The 13,948-nt window shown below is 40.9% G+C and overlaps 1 protein-coding gene across 11 annotated transcripts in view; it reads right to left on the bottom strand.

Moving 5' to 3' along the window:
• Positions 1-11,150: 11,150 nt before the first annotated feature.
• The window catches only part of RIC8B (RIC8 guanine nucleotide exchange factor B), a 116,776-nt gene continuing 113,978 nt past the window's right edge, over positions 11,151-13,948 (bottom strand). For 10 of the 11 annotated variants that reach the window (XR_011650302.1, XR_011650303.1, XR_011650298.1 and 7 more), the window contains one exon: positions 11,151-12,511. Coding sequence is in view for 4 of the 11 variants with exons in the window: in XM_004473297.4 (XP_004473354.1) it covers positions 12,400-12,511 (112 nt within the window). In the remaining 7 variants the exon portion in view is untranslated. The remainder of the gene's footprint in view (positions 12,512-13,948) is intronic. The other variant, XM_071219042.1, reaches the window with a different exon arrangement.

The raw sequence follows: 13,948 nt of genomic DNA, 5'->3' as shown, positions 1-13,948 counted from the left end.
GGATAGATTTCTTTGGGTACATCCCTAGGAGAAGAATTACTGGCTCACAGAGTGTACATATATTCAGCTTTAGTAAAGTGGTTGTACCAATTTACATGCCTACAAGCCATGTATGAGAGATCTGGTTGCTTCATGTCCTTGCCAGCATATTTCATCTTTGAACTCATCTTACCTTTTTCATGTCAGCCATCCTGGTGGGTATGTAGCCCAAGCCCATATAATTTTTAAACCTCTTTTGTGGATACTATTGGTTTAGTGGACGCTGTCTTGGTTGCCTACCCAGAACTCATTTCCGTATCTTTCTTTCTAACAGAATCCCTTTTTCTCATGTCTCCTTCCTCACCATGGGCTTTGGGAGAAGCCAACCTCAGTTCTGCATCCATGTCTGGGCTTTATTGGTTAAGGGTATTCCTACTCCCTGAATAATGATTCAGAAATGGGCAGGCGACCTCATTCTGGATGAAGTGTCTTCAGGAGGTCTGTTGGGAGGATTTGGTAACAATTTCCTTACTCTTAATGGGAGCCACAGGAAGAGATGCTTTTCTTTCCCTGGATATTGGCATGTCTGGAACTTCTGCCATCTTGCTTTCCGCTCTGAAGTAAAGCTCACGCTGGAGATGACAGAGCAGAGCTATGTTCTCTTTAACGTCATGCTTCTGAATCAAACACCTTGAACTTCCAGGTTTTGTGAGATAATACATTCCTTTCTTATTTAAGCTAGATTGAGTGGAGGTTTCCATTACTAGCATCCTAATGTATGTAATGACTTGTTTAAAATTGGAGCCCACCCACATCTGTGTGAAACTCATCTACCTGCTCCTGTAGACTTTTTAACCGTGAGCCGAAGCCACTATTTGTTTCCCACAAAGAAAAACGTTCTCTCACCATTCACTGATGCAGATTGTCTCCCGAAGGCCAATGGGATATAAAAGAGAGCATGAGCTTCTACTTTTTAACCTGTATGGTCCTTGACAAGCACTTCACCGCCTTGGACCTTAGTTTCCATGTCTGTAAACTGGGGGCCCCCCAGAGTGTCTGCAAGATTCAAATGAGATAGTGGAAGGGAAGTGTTCCCTGAGCAATCAAGGGCTGCACAGGTGCTAGGGCTCGGACTAGTCACAGACTTGCTCCCTTCACAAAGCTAGTCAGTGCCAGAGCCAGGACTTGAACCGGGTCTCCTGACTCCCGGCCCAGTGCTTTTTCTCTGCTCTCATGCAAGGCCTAGGAAAGGCCTGAGGTTTAAGTTTCAGTGTTTCCTGGGGCTTTCTGTCCACTAGACCGTTCCCCACCCCCAACTTGGCGACCTCCCTTGAGCCGGACTTTGCCAGGTCTGGTGTTGAATCCTTTGGCTGGGATGGGCTTTTGTTGTCTCTCTGGGCCGTGCCCCCCCTTGCCTGTAGCCACTTTTGCTCATTTTTTCTTCGGAGCTGCCTAGCTGCAGAGAAAGGCCTTTGGAACCCTTCTCTTTTCAGTTTGCCTTTATTGAATTTCACCTCCATTTTTCCTTTCTTTCCAAATAGGAGCATCATTTATCTTGGACTTTAAGTTGCAGAGGTCTTCAGGCGCCTTCTCTTTTCCCAGCTGCATTTGTTGACACATGGTCAATCTGTTTTTGCCTCAACCCCCTTTCCCCCCATCCAGCCCCCCAAGCAGGCCATAAAGTGTCTACAGCTGTGCCCCTTTGTTACCCTTCCCTTTCTATGCCCACAAGGGGGATGAGCTGAAATATAGCACAGCCATTACTGCTGACAAAAAGGGACAATTTTAAAACACTTTTGCTTTTCATCAGGGAAGCCAATAGCACAAAAAAAAGTGCATCATTTTATTGTAAACGCTTTTTAAATATGGGTCACTTGGTCATCATCAGCCCCAAAGGATAGGAAAGTTCAAAGCCTGAAAGCAGTCATACTGATAACAGATTTTCTTCCCTGGCCTTTTAAATTATGCTAATTAGCACCAAGAAGAACAGGGAAGGTGTAACTCCAACTAACCCATTCACTCAATGTCCAACTCCCTCCTCTCCTTACAGCCCGGAGCATGTAAAAAACGTTTGCCAGGCCAGGAACGATAGCCCTGAGGCTATGAGGGCCTTTTAATTTCTGTTTCAGAAAGAGTAAGATGAAGAGGTTTATGGGCTGGTCTTTCCTGGTGGGCTGATTTTCTCTACTCTCGTTATATTTGTTGAAGACTTCCAAGAGGGAAGGGCTGTCAAAGCCTCCTGGAATGTGTCCTGGATGGGCGGCTCTGGCCAGGTGGGGGACTGGCTGCGGGTAAACAAGGGGAGTGTTTGCTCTTCCAACAGTGGTGCCCTCCCAGCGGTTTTACAGGTGTGACGTTGATATGACGGTGGTTAAGCTTGTGACAGACAAGACGTCACAGGGAGCAGAATGACACACACCGTGTCTGGTGAAGATGGTCAAAAGGTGTCCCTTTGCCACCCACTCCTGTGCAGCGCCCACCTCTTTAAGTCTCAGCCTGGCAAAGCCTCTGAAGCCAGGTCAGAGTGGGTAGTGGGACTTGAGGAGAGGCTGTGTGCAGGGGAAATGGGACCCAGTTTTCTAGTGCAACTGAGGTAAGGGCTGTATTATCCACTCCTGAGGGCCAGCTGAAATCCAAAGACCTGCTCTCAAGACCCGGCTTTACCATGTAGTAGCTTTGTGGCCGACAGCAAATTCACACACCTCTCCGAGCCACAGGGTCGTTTTCTGTGAAATGAGGATGGCAGTGGACAAAGTTCTACCACCCAGGGTTGCTGTGAATTGTAAGTGAGCCAGCATGTGGGAAATGATACTGGCAGTCAGTACCTAATCCTTAATGTTTGATGAAAGAGATTCTGAACCAGAAAGCAGAGGCCCAGGATATGATATCTGGACTGTGTAAGTGGCTAGACAGTTTCCCAAGGCATTTGGACTCAACTAGGAATGAAATGAAATCTGTGGCTGCACATAAAGTCGCCCTAGATGGGAGTGTACAAAGAGGCATGCTGACTGACTCTGGTGGCCGAGCCTCCACCCGTGGGTGGGTGAAGGGCATGGCTTTAGAGAGCAGGTCTGCATTTGAGCCCTGCTGGGGGCTAACTTGGCATGTGGCCTGGAACATGGGCCCCCCCGACCTCCTCAGCCTTCTTGACTGTACATAGGGATAAGAGCAGTGCCTGTGCCATGAGCTGGTTGTGAGGACCGAAACGAGAGGATTCCAACAAAGGAACTAGTGCCTCAGCTGAGGACTTGGAGATGAGACGTGGAGCCTGGTGGAGGATCACTTTACTTCCCCTCCCCTCCTTCCACACACACAAGAGAGAGCAATAGTTGTTAGTACAAGTTTCTTGACAATCAACTGTAAATCAGTTTATGAGACAGTATGGTATAGTCACTTAAAATATAATTCGGGAGCAATACAGATAAGCATGAAATCCCTGCTCTGCCACTTCCAGCTTTGTGACTCTGGACAAGATACATTATCTTTCTGAGCCTCAATTTTCTCATCAGTTTAAAGGTCAAAGAATCCTTACTATTGAGGAGAGTAACCAGTGAGGTAATACTGGTCATATTTGCACAGATCTTCTTTCTTGAGAGTCTACCTACCATGTGTTTTGCACGGGAGAAGGCAACAGTGTGAAATGTACTAGACTTTTTGTGTAGGGAGGGTAATGAAAAGGAGGGCCACTTCTGTAAGAAAATATCCTTGAGGATCTCTAAGATTTAAATTTGGAAGAAGATTTCTCTGGGAAAGAGGACTGCCCATAATTCTGGTCTTTGAGTTTCCCCTTCCCCATGGTTCTCAGTTCAATTTCTGCTGCTACCACTTTGCTTTGTGATGATGACAACAATGGCATCCTTGACCGCAGGCCTGGCACTTGGGTACAAGCTTAGAGAAACCTTTCCTCCTTTGGTTCCCCTAAACATAGATAAGACAGGAGGGAATTTTTAAAAATACTTATTTAAAAAATAAGAGAAAACAAAATGGAAACAAACAGAAGGTGTAAGGCTGAAGCTCTGTACCTTCAGTTTCCTGATCCTCCTGTCACTGGCTTGCTCCCAGGTACCATCCAGTCTCACTCAGTTGTGATACTTAAAGTCTAGGAACAAAATGCAGGTCCTTCTCCAGAGATTTTTGCCAGGCTTTTTTTTTTTTTTTTTTTTTTTAATTTTTAATTTAAAAAAACAAACGTCTGAGTTCTGAGAATGCAGGTTACCATTTTACAAGCTTCATGTAAGAGCTCTGTCTTGTCATCTGATACTACTAATGCAAGTTTTTAATGAACAGTTGGGTGTCATTTCATTCTGTTCGGGTTTTTACCTTCACTGGCTGTTGTATGTGTATGTGTGGGAGGGCAGGGGAGTGGGGAGGGGAGGGGAATGGAAACTGATTGTCCGTTTTTAACCCCACTTACACCCTTATTCTCAGAAGCACCTGGCATCTCTGATTCTTAAGTCTCTCTGGCATTCTGCAGAGTATATAACAGTGATATGCTGGTAAAATGTATAAGTGGCTTTCCAAGGGAACAAATCTCTGATTTGTAGTATTTGCTGATTTCTGTAGCTGATTTCAAGCTACCAACATGATGTCACTGAACATGGAGTTGGAAAGAGAATATTTCCATTTTACAGATAACGGCTGTCAATAACCTCAAGAACACAGATAATTTTAAAATGTGATAAAATAATTAGAAAGTGAGAAATTTTTAGTATTTCTTACATGTTTTTAATATAATTTAAGTATACAAAATTCTAAAAAATTAACAATTGGCTTTCATGAGCTGGTATAAGCTAATTTTAGTACAAACAAATCTCTTGCTTTTGGATCCCCTTGCTCTTGTAGGCCCTTAGCTTTTGATATTTTGATTCTAAGTTAAGTTAACTCTTGCTCACATTTCCAGTTTCCGAAATTTTCTACTGTGGTCTCCTTTCTCATTCTCATTGTTCTGTTGGGTTTAAGCCTTACTCCGAAATTTGGAGGGTTTTTAGGAGGCTGTCAAGGGAAACACATATGTTCAAGCTGCTTTATTTAACCAGAAGTGTCTCCAATTATAATTACTTTTTAATTTCTTCTCACATATATGTACTTTAAAATGTACTTTTGTGGCTCACGTTTGGCTCATACAGATGCACTATTGTATTAGTCAGGGTTCTCCTAAGAAATAGAACTGCCAGGAGATACATATGTAAATAGTAAGAGATTTGTTATAGGAATTGGTACATGCGGCCATGGGGATTGGCAAGTCTGAATTCTGCAGGTCAGGCTGCAAACTGGGGACTCCGATGAATTCCCCAGGAGAAGCTGACTGACTGAAGTGAAATTAGAAAATTTTCTGACTGCTGAAATGATCATAGCGCTCTTCAAGGCCTTTAACTGGTTGGATGCGACTTCTCACATTGTTGAAGGCCATCCCTTTGTTGATTGTTTACGTAATGAGACATAGATGCAATCAGTTGACCAATGATTTAAATGCATGAAATACCCTCACAATAACAATCAGGCTAGTGCTTGTTTGACCAAACAACTAACTGCACACCATAACCTCGCCAAGTTACCATATGAACTTAATCATCACAACCATTTCTTCATTTTCACTGTTGAACGTGCCCTTGTTTGGCTCACATACACTTTCCCCCCTCCCCTTCTCCTCCCCATTTCCCCACCCTGCTGTTTTTTGCTGTCATGTCCATTTGCTGTGGGATCTTCTGTATCTGTTTCTCTTTTTGTCTTCTCATTTTTCTCCTGTAGGATTCACTGGGATTTAATCCTGTGGACCTCTGATGTGGAGAGCAGTTTCCTGTCACCTGCACCACCTCAGTTACTGGTTTCTGCTGCGCTTCACCTTGACTATCTCCTTTGTCTCTTGTGTCATCATCTTGCAGTGTGACTCACTTGCGCAGGTACTTGGCTTGCCACGTGGGCAATGGCTCGCTGCATGGGCCCTCAACTTGCCACAGGGGCACTTGGCTCGCTGGATGGGCACTTGTGTGGGCACTCGGCTTGCCGTGCAGGCACTCAGTTCGCCACAAGGGCACTGGATTATTGCGTAGGCATGCTTTTCTCTCTCTTTTTTTTTTTTACCAGGAGGCCCCAGAGATTGAACCCCGGTCTTCCCATATAATAGGCAGAAGCTCTATCACTTGAGCCACATCTGCTTCCCTAACATTAACTTTTGGTATGAAATTTAGTTCATTAGTTTCCACTGTTTAATGTATTTTTGGTATGAAAATTCATTTAATACCATGATAGTAACTCTTTTATTCACATAGAAATGACAGAGATTAAACCATATTTTTTAGTTTCCAAAGTTAAAAAAATTTTTTTTGGGTAAAATGAGGCAGTGTTTTTTGAAATCTATCAATGTTTATTTTTCTTTCATGAGTTCATGACCTTATTCCTTGTGAGCCTATGGGTGCAGAGGTGCAGAAGGAAGGAATTTAGAAATAAAAAAGCAAGAAAAATTATGCTTAGTTTTTAACTAACTTTGAAAATAAAATAATAAATAGGCTTGAAAAGTCATAATTTGTTGTGAAAAAAGGATCTTCTAAATTCCTTTTTCATTCCTTATAATATATCAACACTCAGGCTTCAGTTGTAACAGACCCAGCTACATCTCCAGTCTTTCCTCAGCTTCATTGTTCATCTCTAATTTCTGTGACAAAAAAAAAATTCCAGTGTTCTTTCACAAGTAAGCTAGTTTGAGTTTCTGATACTTGTTATCTAGAGTTCTAAGTCTTTTGAATTATGAGAAAAAATTAAAAAGTACTGTCAACTTTTGAGCATCTTTTCTGCATGATAGTTGTTTATTATTATTTTCTGACTTAGAAAATACAGTTGAGCAAGAGAATACTATGAATTCAGTAATGATTATAAATGAATTTTATTTATCACATCAACATGAATATATGCAGTACTTGTAAAATAGGAGTACTTGCATGTTGAAGACATTGTTTATTCAGTATATAAATGATGCTTTGTGGTCATACAAATTTTGCAGACTCCTTGCAATAAATAAATCTTAGTTCTACCCTCCTGTTCTCAAATGCCAGTGTTTGAGTCCTTTTTTCCTAAAGTCATTCTCATTCCTCTGCATTTAAATGAACTCTTTCTTGCTTTTCCCCAATACCAAATTGTGTTTATTCCAGCTTTGAAGTGTTTCTTGAATCCATCCTCTCCTTTCTACACCTACTGCCACTGCTCTAGTGCATGCCTGATCACCTCTCACATGTCCTGGTGCACGTTTTCTATCTGGTCTCTTTTCTTACTGTCTGTCCTTCTCTCCAGTGCATCCTGTATACTGTAGCCAGAGTGTTCTTTCTGGTGTGTCCTTTTCCTTGCCTGAAATGCTACAACTCATGTGTTCAATCCTAAGATATGGGATCCCTTGTCTCAGTCATACGTAACTTCTTACGAAAACTTTCATGTACATTTTGTTTTGTTTGAATGAATTCTTTTGGCAGGAACGGCCTTTTTCCTTTACACAGCAAACTCATGCTCAGTTCAAATGTCTCCATCCATGAAACTTTGTGACTCACGCCTACCTGCCTCCTGGCATCCTATAACACTTAGTACAGGCTTTGGTTATGTCTTCTCACATTATGTGTACTTTGGAGGAGAGACTTTGATTTCGTCAAGTTTGCATCCCCAAGCACCTTAAACAGTGCCCAGCACATAGCAGATGCCCAATAAATGTTTCCTGAACAAATCGATTTGGATGGGTGTACTTGTGAATATGGGCCTCTCTTTAAGACTAGCTCCTGAATGAGATTGTATGCATAGCAGAGATGGAAATGAAGATAGCCTTTAGTTGAGAAAAGATGTTAAAATTACTTTCCCAATTATGGTGTTCCCATTTCAGTTTCTTTTTCTTCCAAATAATAAAAAAAAACCTTTTCTTTCTCAATTACAGTGATAGCAAAATGTTTACATGGACTTTGGTATCGGACAGGCTTCGGTTCAAATTTTGCTGCTTACTGTGTGTTTTGAACACAGTACTTAGCATCTCTCTGTCTTAGTTTTCTTATCTGAAATGGGGGTTATTATAATACAATAGTAGTATGTAACACTTATGAAGACTTAGTTAGAAAAGACATGTAAGTGCTGCAAGACTTGGATGTAGCAGGAGGCTATAGTCCAAGATCTTCACTGTGTTGCGTAGCAGTAAATACCAACATGGCTCCAGAAGCCTGGAGAATAATTCTGACCTCTTCTCTAGGACAGCTTTTCTTAACCAGCTGGAAGGACTATTTTTCTCATAACTAATAGCATTCTAGTTGCATGGGAAAGAACTTCATTCCTAGAGGCTTACTGCTCTCACCCACACCACCCCTTTAAGGTAAGAAAGCCTCTGACAATTCTTAAAAGTGTAGTGCAGGGGCTGGGCACATGCATCACTCACACCTCTAAAATCCTCTCTAGAAACTGCTCCCTTTCAGAATCTTCTCCCTTATGGCAACTGCGAAAATCTGTCCCTCCCTCACCCATACAATTTGCTCCTGGGACACCATTCATTTATTCCTTCTCCACACTGTGCTCCTCACAAACCCAATAGTTCTGACAGGTATTGCCTTGCTTTTCTTGAGATAATAGTGCCAGTCTCTCCCCATCTTATGCACCCCCATCTACCCGGGAATTGTAGTGAATAATGTCTCCAAGAAAACTAATACTAGTAACTGGACTATACAGCAGGGAACGTGATGGACATACTGTCCTTTTTGTTTGTTTTAACATGCAGACTTGTCTAAGTCCTCTGGTTCCCATGCTCCTTTCTGAGAGCACTCCTTGACAAAAAAAAAAAAAGACCTGTAATCTAGCTGTCAATATTTTGTGCTGCTGGGAATTCTGCATGAGTGGTGCAGTATGGCAGATGCATGTCTGCTCCTCTCACACTCATTCCTATTTCCTGCTGCTCTCCAGGGCTGACAGTGCTTACGATGCCTTCCAGAATAGCAGGCATCAGGCACATTTTCCTTTTTTTGGGGAGAGGGAGTTGGTCATGGTGTCTTGTCTATTAGTAAGGAAGAATATTGAAGAGGCAACTAGCAGTGTTTGCCACAGTTCATATAATGGAAATATCATATAGCCGTGCATTTTGAATAGTATTTATTTGAAGTGGGAAGATGCTCACAGTATGTAAATACAGCATGATCCCCATCTTGTAGTAAAATAAATTATATATGCGTAGAAAAATACAGGAAGGAAATACTAAAATATTAAGTGATTATTTCAGGGTTGTGGAATTTTGTATGAATTTTATGATCATCTGCGTATTCCAAACTTTACACAATGAACATATATTTACTTTTATAATTGGGGGATAAAGGAAATCAATGCAGGTGATACCTAGTATGGATGTAGTGAGAGGGCATTTGAAGTCACTTGTAATGCCTCAGTCTGTTTCCTTGTTTATAAAGGAGGGATAATAGCAACTGCCCTGCCAGCTCCCAGGGCCACTGGGTGTGTGAAAGGGACACAGATGTCTGTTGATTGTTATTCTAAAGAAAGTGGCTCAAATGCCTTATGTTAGGACACACTTTTCCATATTCTGCTTCAGAGGTCAGGAGGTGCATGGCCAGAGGTGCCTGCAAAGTGGTACCCAGTAAACACCTGTTCATCCCCACTGCATCACCAATGCTAGGCTGACGTCTGGGGAAATCCTATTCTCCAGTATTCCAAGTCTGCATTGAAACCTAGTGGTAATTGAGCAAGTTTCCTACTTGCACTTCAACTCCAGGACACATCCTTGCTTAATGAGTTCTTTGAAACCAGTTCCACTGAAATACTTATTGCTTAAAACGGCCTGAGAACTACCACTACCTCACCCTACTCTGTCTCCAAGGGTAGGGCTCCTAGCCTTCCAAAGCCATAGGAGGCACAGAGTGGGCTCAAGGTAGGCAGTGTGGGAGTGTGGGGGACAGGAAGGTGTAGTGCGGGAGTTGAGCCAGCCAGAGTTGGACTCTTACCATCTGTGTGATGTTGGGAACTTACTCAAGCTTTCTAGAGATGATCTCTCATACGGGGGTTACATGAGATAACATACATAAAAAGCTCAGCATGTAGTAAGCATTCAACAGATGTTAGTTCTCTTTCTGTGTGCAACTCAAGAAGTAGGTTTTAGAGGTCACTCATCTTCTGTCCCTGCAAATTCTCTTCAAAAACAAAGCTTAATGCCCAGAGCAAGGAAATTCAGAACGAAACAGAATTCATTAAAAACAGAACTGCACAGCTACTTAAACAGGACTGTCCAAACATTTACTCTGCATAAAGCTGGTAGAAAGGCATTTCATTAAACATGTCTTCATTTAGGCAATCTGACATTCATACCACAGCTATTTGATTGTGGAAATTAGAAATATAGTTTAAAAATGCATTTTTAGAATGATATAAAAATACTTTTCCCCCTAAACGTTTTGCACTTAAATCTAAAATTATAAATTGCCAATCTTTACTTGATTTGATGCCAGTTAAAACATGGGTTACCCACAATCTCTATTCCAACAATTTACCCCCCAAGTCCTAAAATGGATTGTATTTTTCATAGGCTTTCATACTGTATTCTGGCTATAACTGAACTTTTTAAAAGAAACTCAGGGTCCTCATTATGACAATCAGTCCATGGGCTATACTGTAGTACAGAAATACTGTCTGGGTCAACTGGTATGTCCTTTGGTAAAAAGAGAGACCCAGATATGCTATGCCTTGAATAGTTGTTTTCTATTCTTCTCTATCTCCCTACCCAGTTTTTTTTTTTTTTTCTTTTATTTCAGTATGCCTGATTTTAGTCTAGCAGCCCTTTTGTGATTTTTTGTGGGCTTGAAAGGTAGATAACATAACTAAACGTTATAAATATATGCAAATTATGATAAAGAGGCCAAGAGTGATGCTCTTGAGAATCTCTCCTATTAATAAATTGCAAGAAACTTTCTGGTATGTCTTCTGGCAGCTCAAAAGCCCTTTAAAACCACCTCCTGATTTACTACTTTGCCAGGGAAGTGCCTTTTGGGTAAATGATATTTTCACTAATATTTCATGTACTTTTCCTATCTTAAGTTTGTCAAAAGCTAGTATGACAAGTGAGATAATGGATGTAAAAACACTTGGAAAAAACATGAACTGTGAAACAGTATTGTTTATCTCATGTATCTACAAAGAAATACACACAGATGTCTAAATTGAATCAACCCCAATGTTTTATTTAAAGTTTTAAAAGGCAGTGGTTAAGCACATTATCTGTTTATATATATGTATGTATATACATATATATATGTAAAAGGAAACCAACCCCTTTTCAACTTTAGCCACTGATCACTAGGCCCACTATTGCATGATTCATCTTCTACTTCTTCATATGACCAATTCTAAAAGTAAAAATAAACAGCCTTAATCAGTTTAACAGTAACTATTTGTGTTTCATTTTTTTTTAAATAAATAAAGTTACTATTAAACCAATCACATATGGTAGAAAGGTAGAATACACACACACACAAATACACACAGTCCCCAATTTAAAACATGGGACTTATGAATGACTTTATGTACAAATGGGTGCTGCTGTCTCCCCCAGCCCCAGCGGAAGCACAAAAGGATTTCCAATGCTCAGGGGGCCGCCATTCCCTCTGCTAGACTGGAGGATATATATTCTTGGCACCCCAAGTTTGACTTCAGAATGCATGCTCCCCATCCAATGATGCAGACAGTGGTTCAGTTCTACGGTACTAGTGTTCAGGTACATTAGGAAATAAATAGGCATTGTAGCTGCCTGAGAACTAAACCATCATTTATAATTTTTTTTATAGAGAGATGTAGTCTGAAGTTCTAAATAAGCGATATATAAACTTTAGATGGTAGTCAGTTTTTAAGTCTGGGGCTGTATGTGTGTTTGTGTGTGTTTCTATGTATTTATGAAAAACTGAAATGAAGAGTAGTACTAGGTTTATGGAGCAGCTGCTTGGCTTCCATTTAGCCAGTCCTGATCTAACGAGTCCTTGCCTCAGCCCTTATTTAACAGCTCATTCTGCTTCTCACTTGCCTCTGTCTGCTGGAGAGATTCAGAAGGGGTGGCTCACACAAGTGAGAGGAAGGACAGAACAAAATCTGTTGAAAATCTTGATAAACAGAATCGCCAGATTCAACCAGGGCTGCTTTATAGAAATTTTCCTTCAGTTTCATCCTGATGAAATGGAATTTTTTCCTGCTTCTAGCCCCTGTAACTCCCCTGCACTGCAGCTCTGTATGATTGCCTCAATATTGCAAAAAACACAGGATCACCTCTTTTAAATATGCTGGATTCTCAATGAGTAAACCAGTTAATGTGTTTCTAGCCAAAGCAAGGGCATAAATGTTTTAGAGAAAAGATTCCCCTGGAGCTACAGAGAAAAGATGCTGATAAAAGCAATATTGGGAGTTGAGCAGGTGATGCTTTTAGTCTGTGTCGGAGCTGGTCTCTTCGATGACGGAGTATTGGTTGAGTGCTTCCTCCAAAGGCGTTATTGTCCCATCAGGTTTTAGTCCCATTGGTTTAAGCAACTCCTCTCTGGAAAAGGAGATAAAAGAGAGAGGAAAAAAAGTATTCACCAGCATCACACACACACCCCTCCTCCCCACAGCCCAAATCCACATCCTTTTAAAAAGAAGTCTTTAAAAACCAAAGTATTTTTCCTCAAGCTCTCTCTGTGTGTTTGTAACAGGAAAGATGAAAGGGGCATGGAAAGAAAAAGAGGGAGATAAAAGACTTCATTCACACAGCCCAAACCTTCTAAGCCAATTAGAAGTATGAAAAGTCAAGGTCTAAATGGGCTCAGGACAAGGGGCAGGTCTCTTCTGTTTTTAATAATTAACTTTTTTTTCCTTTTGTGGATTCATTTTATTTTAGTAAAGTTGAAGCTGCCAATTTCACCTGCCCCCAGTGGACCAGGCATACAACTAAATGGCTGTTTGATATGTGTGCATTTTATTCAATGGATAAATTCGTCAAGTTAATTTTGCCCCCATAATTTCTAGTATACATAAGTACTTGATAGTTGATTCATTTCAAATCAGTTGGCCTCCAAATTTCTCCCTCCCTTTTCTTTCGTTCTCTTGCTCGCTCTCTTTCTTTCCTTTTATTATTAACACCATTGCTTTTATTTGTGGCAGTTTAATTATGGGATTGACAGCCATTTTAATCTCTTCAAAGCTCCCCAACTGCCTTTTTTCAGCTAATCCAATTATATCTACTCCACGAGTTACAGTCTCATCTAAAGATGATTAATTATTGATTAAGCCAATCAAAAAGCATTAAGAAAGATTTATTTAATCTTTTCATAGGCTCTTATTTATTTCACGGAGATTATGATGAATGTACCTGTTGAGCTGACTAACTCCAGTACTCCCATCTAGAAAAGGTCAGTAGTATACTTAGCAGCTTTGAAAAGGCACACAAGTTGCTTAAAACTTATTTCTCATAGAAACAGGCATCACTCCTTGAAAACATGTGTATAACCAAGAATCTACATGGCATCCACTGTAATGCTGGGATCTGGAGTGAAGAGAATAAAATGTCCTTTCCCTCTGCCTCCCTGCTGTTGTTGCCTAGACTAGCACAAAGAAAGTCTCACTCCTGGGAATGGACCATCATACAACAGTGTGATGGTGTTACATGCATGGGGAAACATACGGGTACGGGTAAGAAACACCTCAGTGACTGCTGGATAAGCCAACTGGAGCTTAATCATTAGCTCTGTCTAGAATCAGAAGACTATTTCTGAGTTTGAAAAATTTATTTGAGAAATGTGGATGGCTGTCTGGCTAAGTTGAGGCTTCTGAATGTTATGAAGTAGGAAACTTGTTTCCTGATCCAAGATATGGGGTCGAAATCATAGAATTTAAAGTTGTAAAGGATCATTTACAGATCATTTAGTCCAACCCCCTCATTTAATAAGGGAAACTGAGTGACTTACCCTAGATATCTAGTGGCAGGGTTGGACCTGTG

This window comes from Dasypus novemcinctus, chromosome 12, assembly GCF_030445035.2.
Source record: "Dasypus novemcinctus isolate mDasNov1 chromosome 12, mDasNov1.1.hap2, whole genome shotgun sequence".
Lineage (NCBI taxonomy): Eukaryota > Metazoa > Chordata > Mammalia > Cingulata > Dasypodidae > Dasypus > Dasypus novemcinctus.
This window is presented reverse-complemented; position numbering and strand designations above follow the sequence as displayed.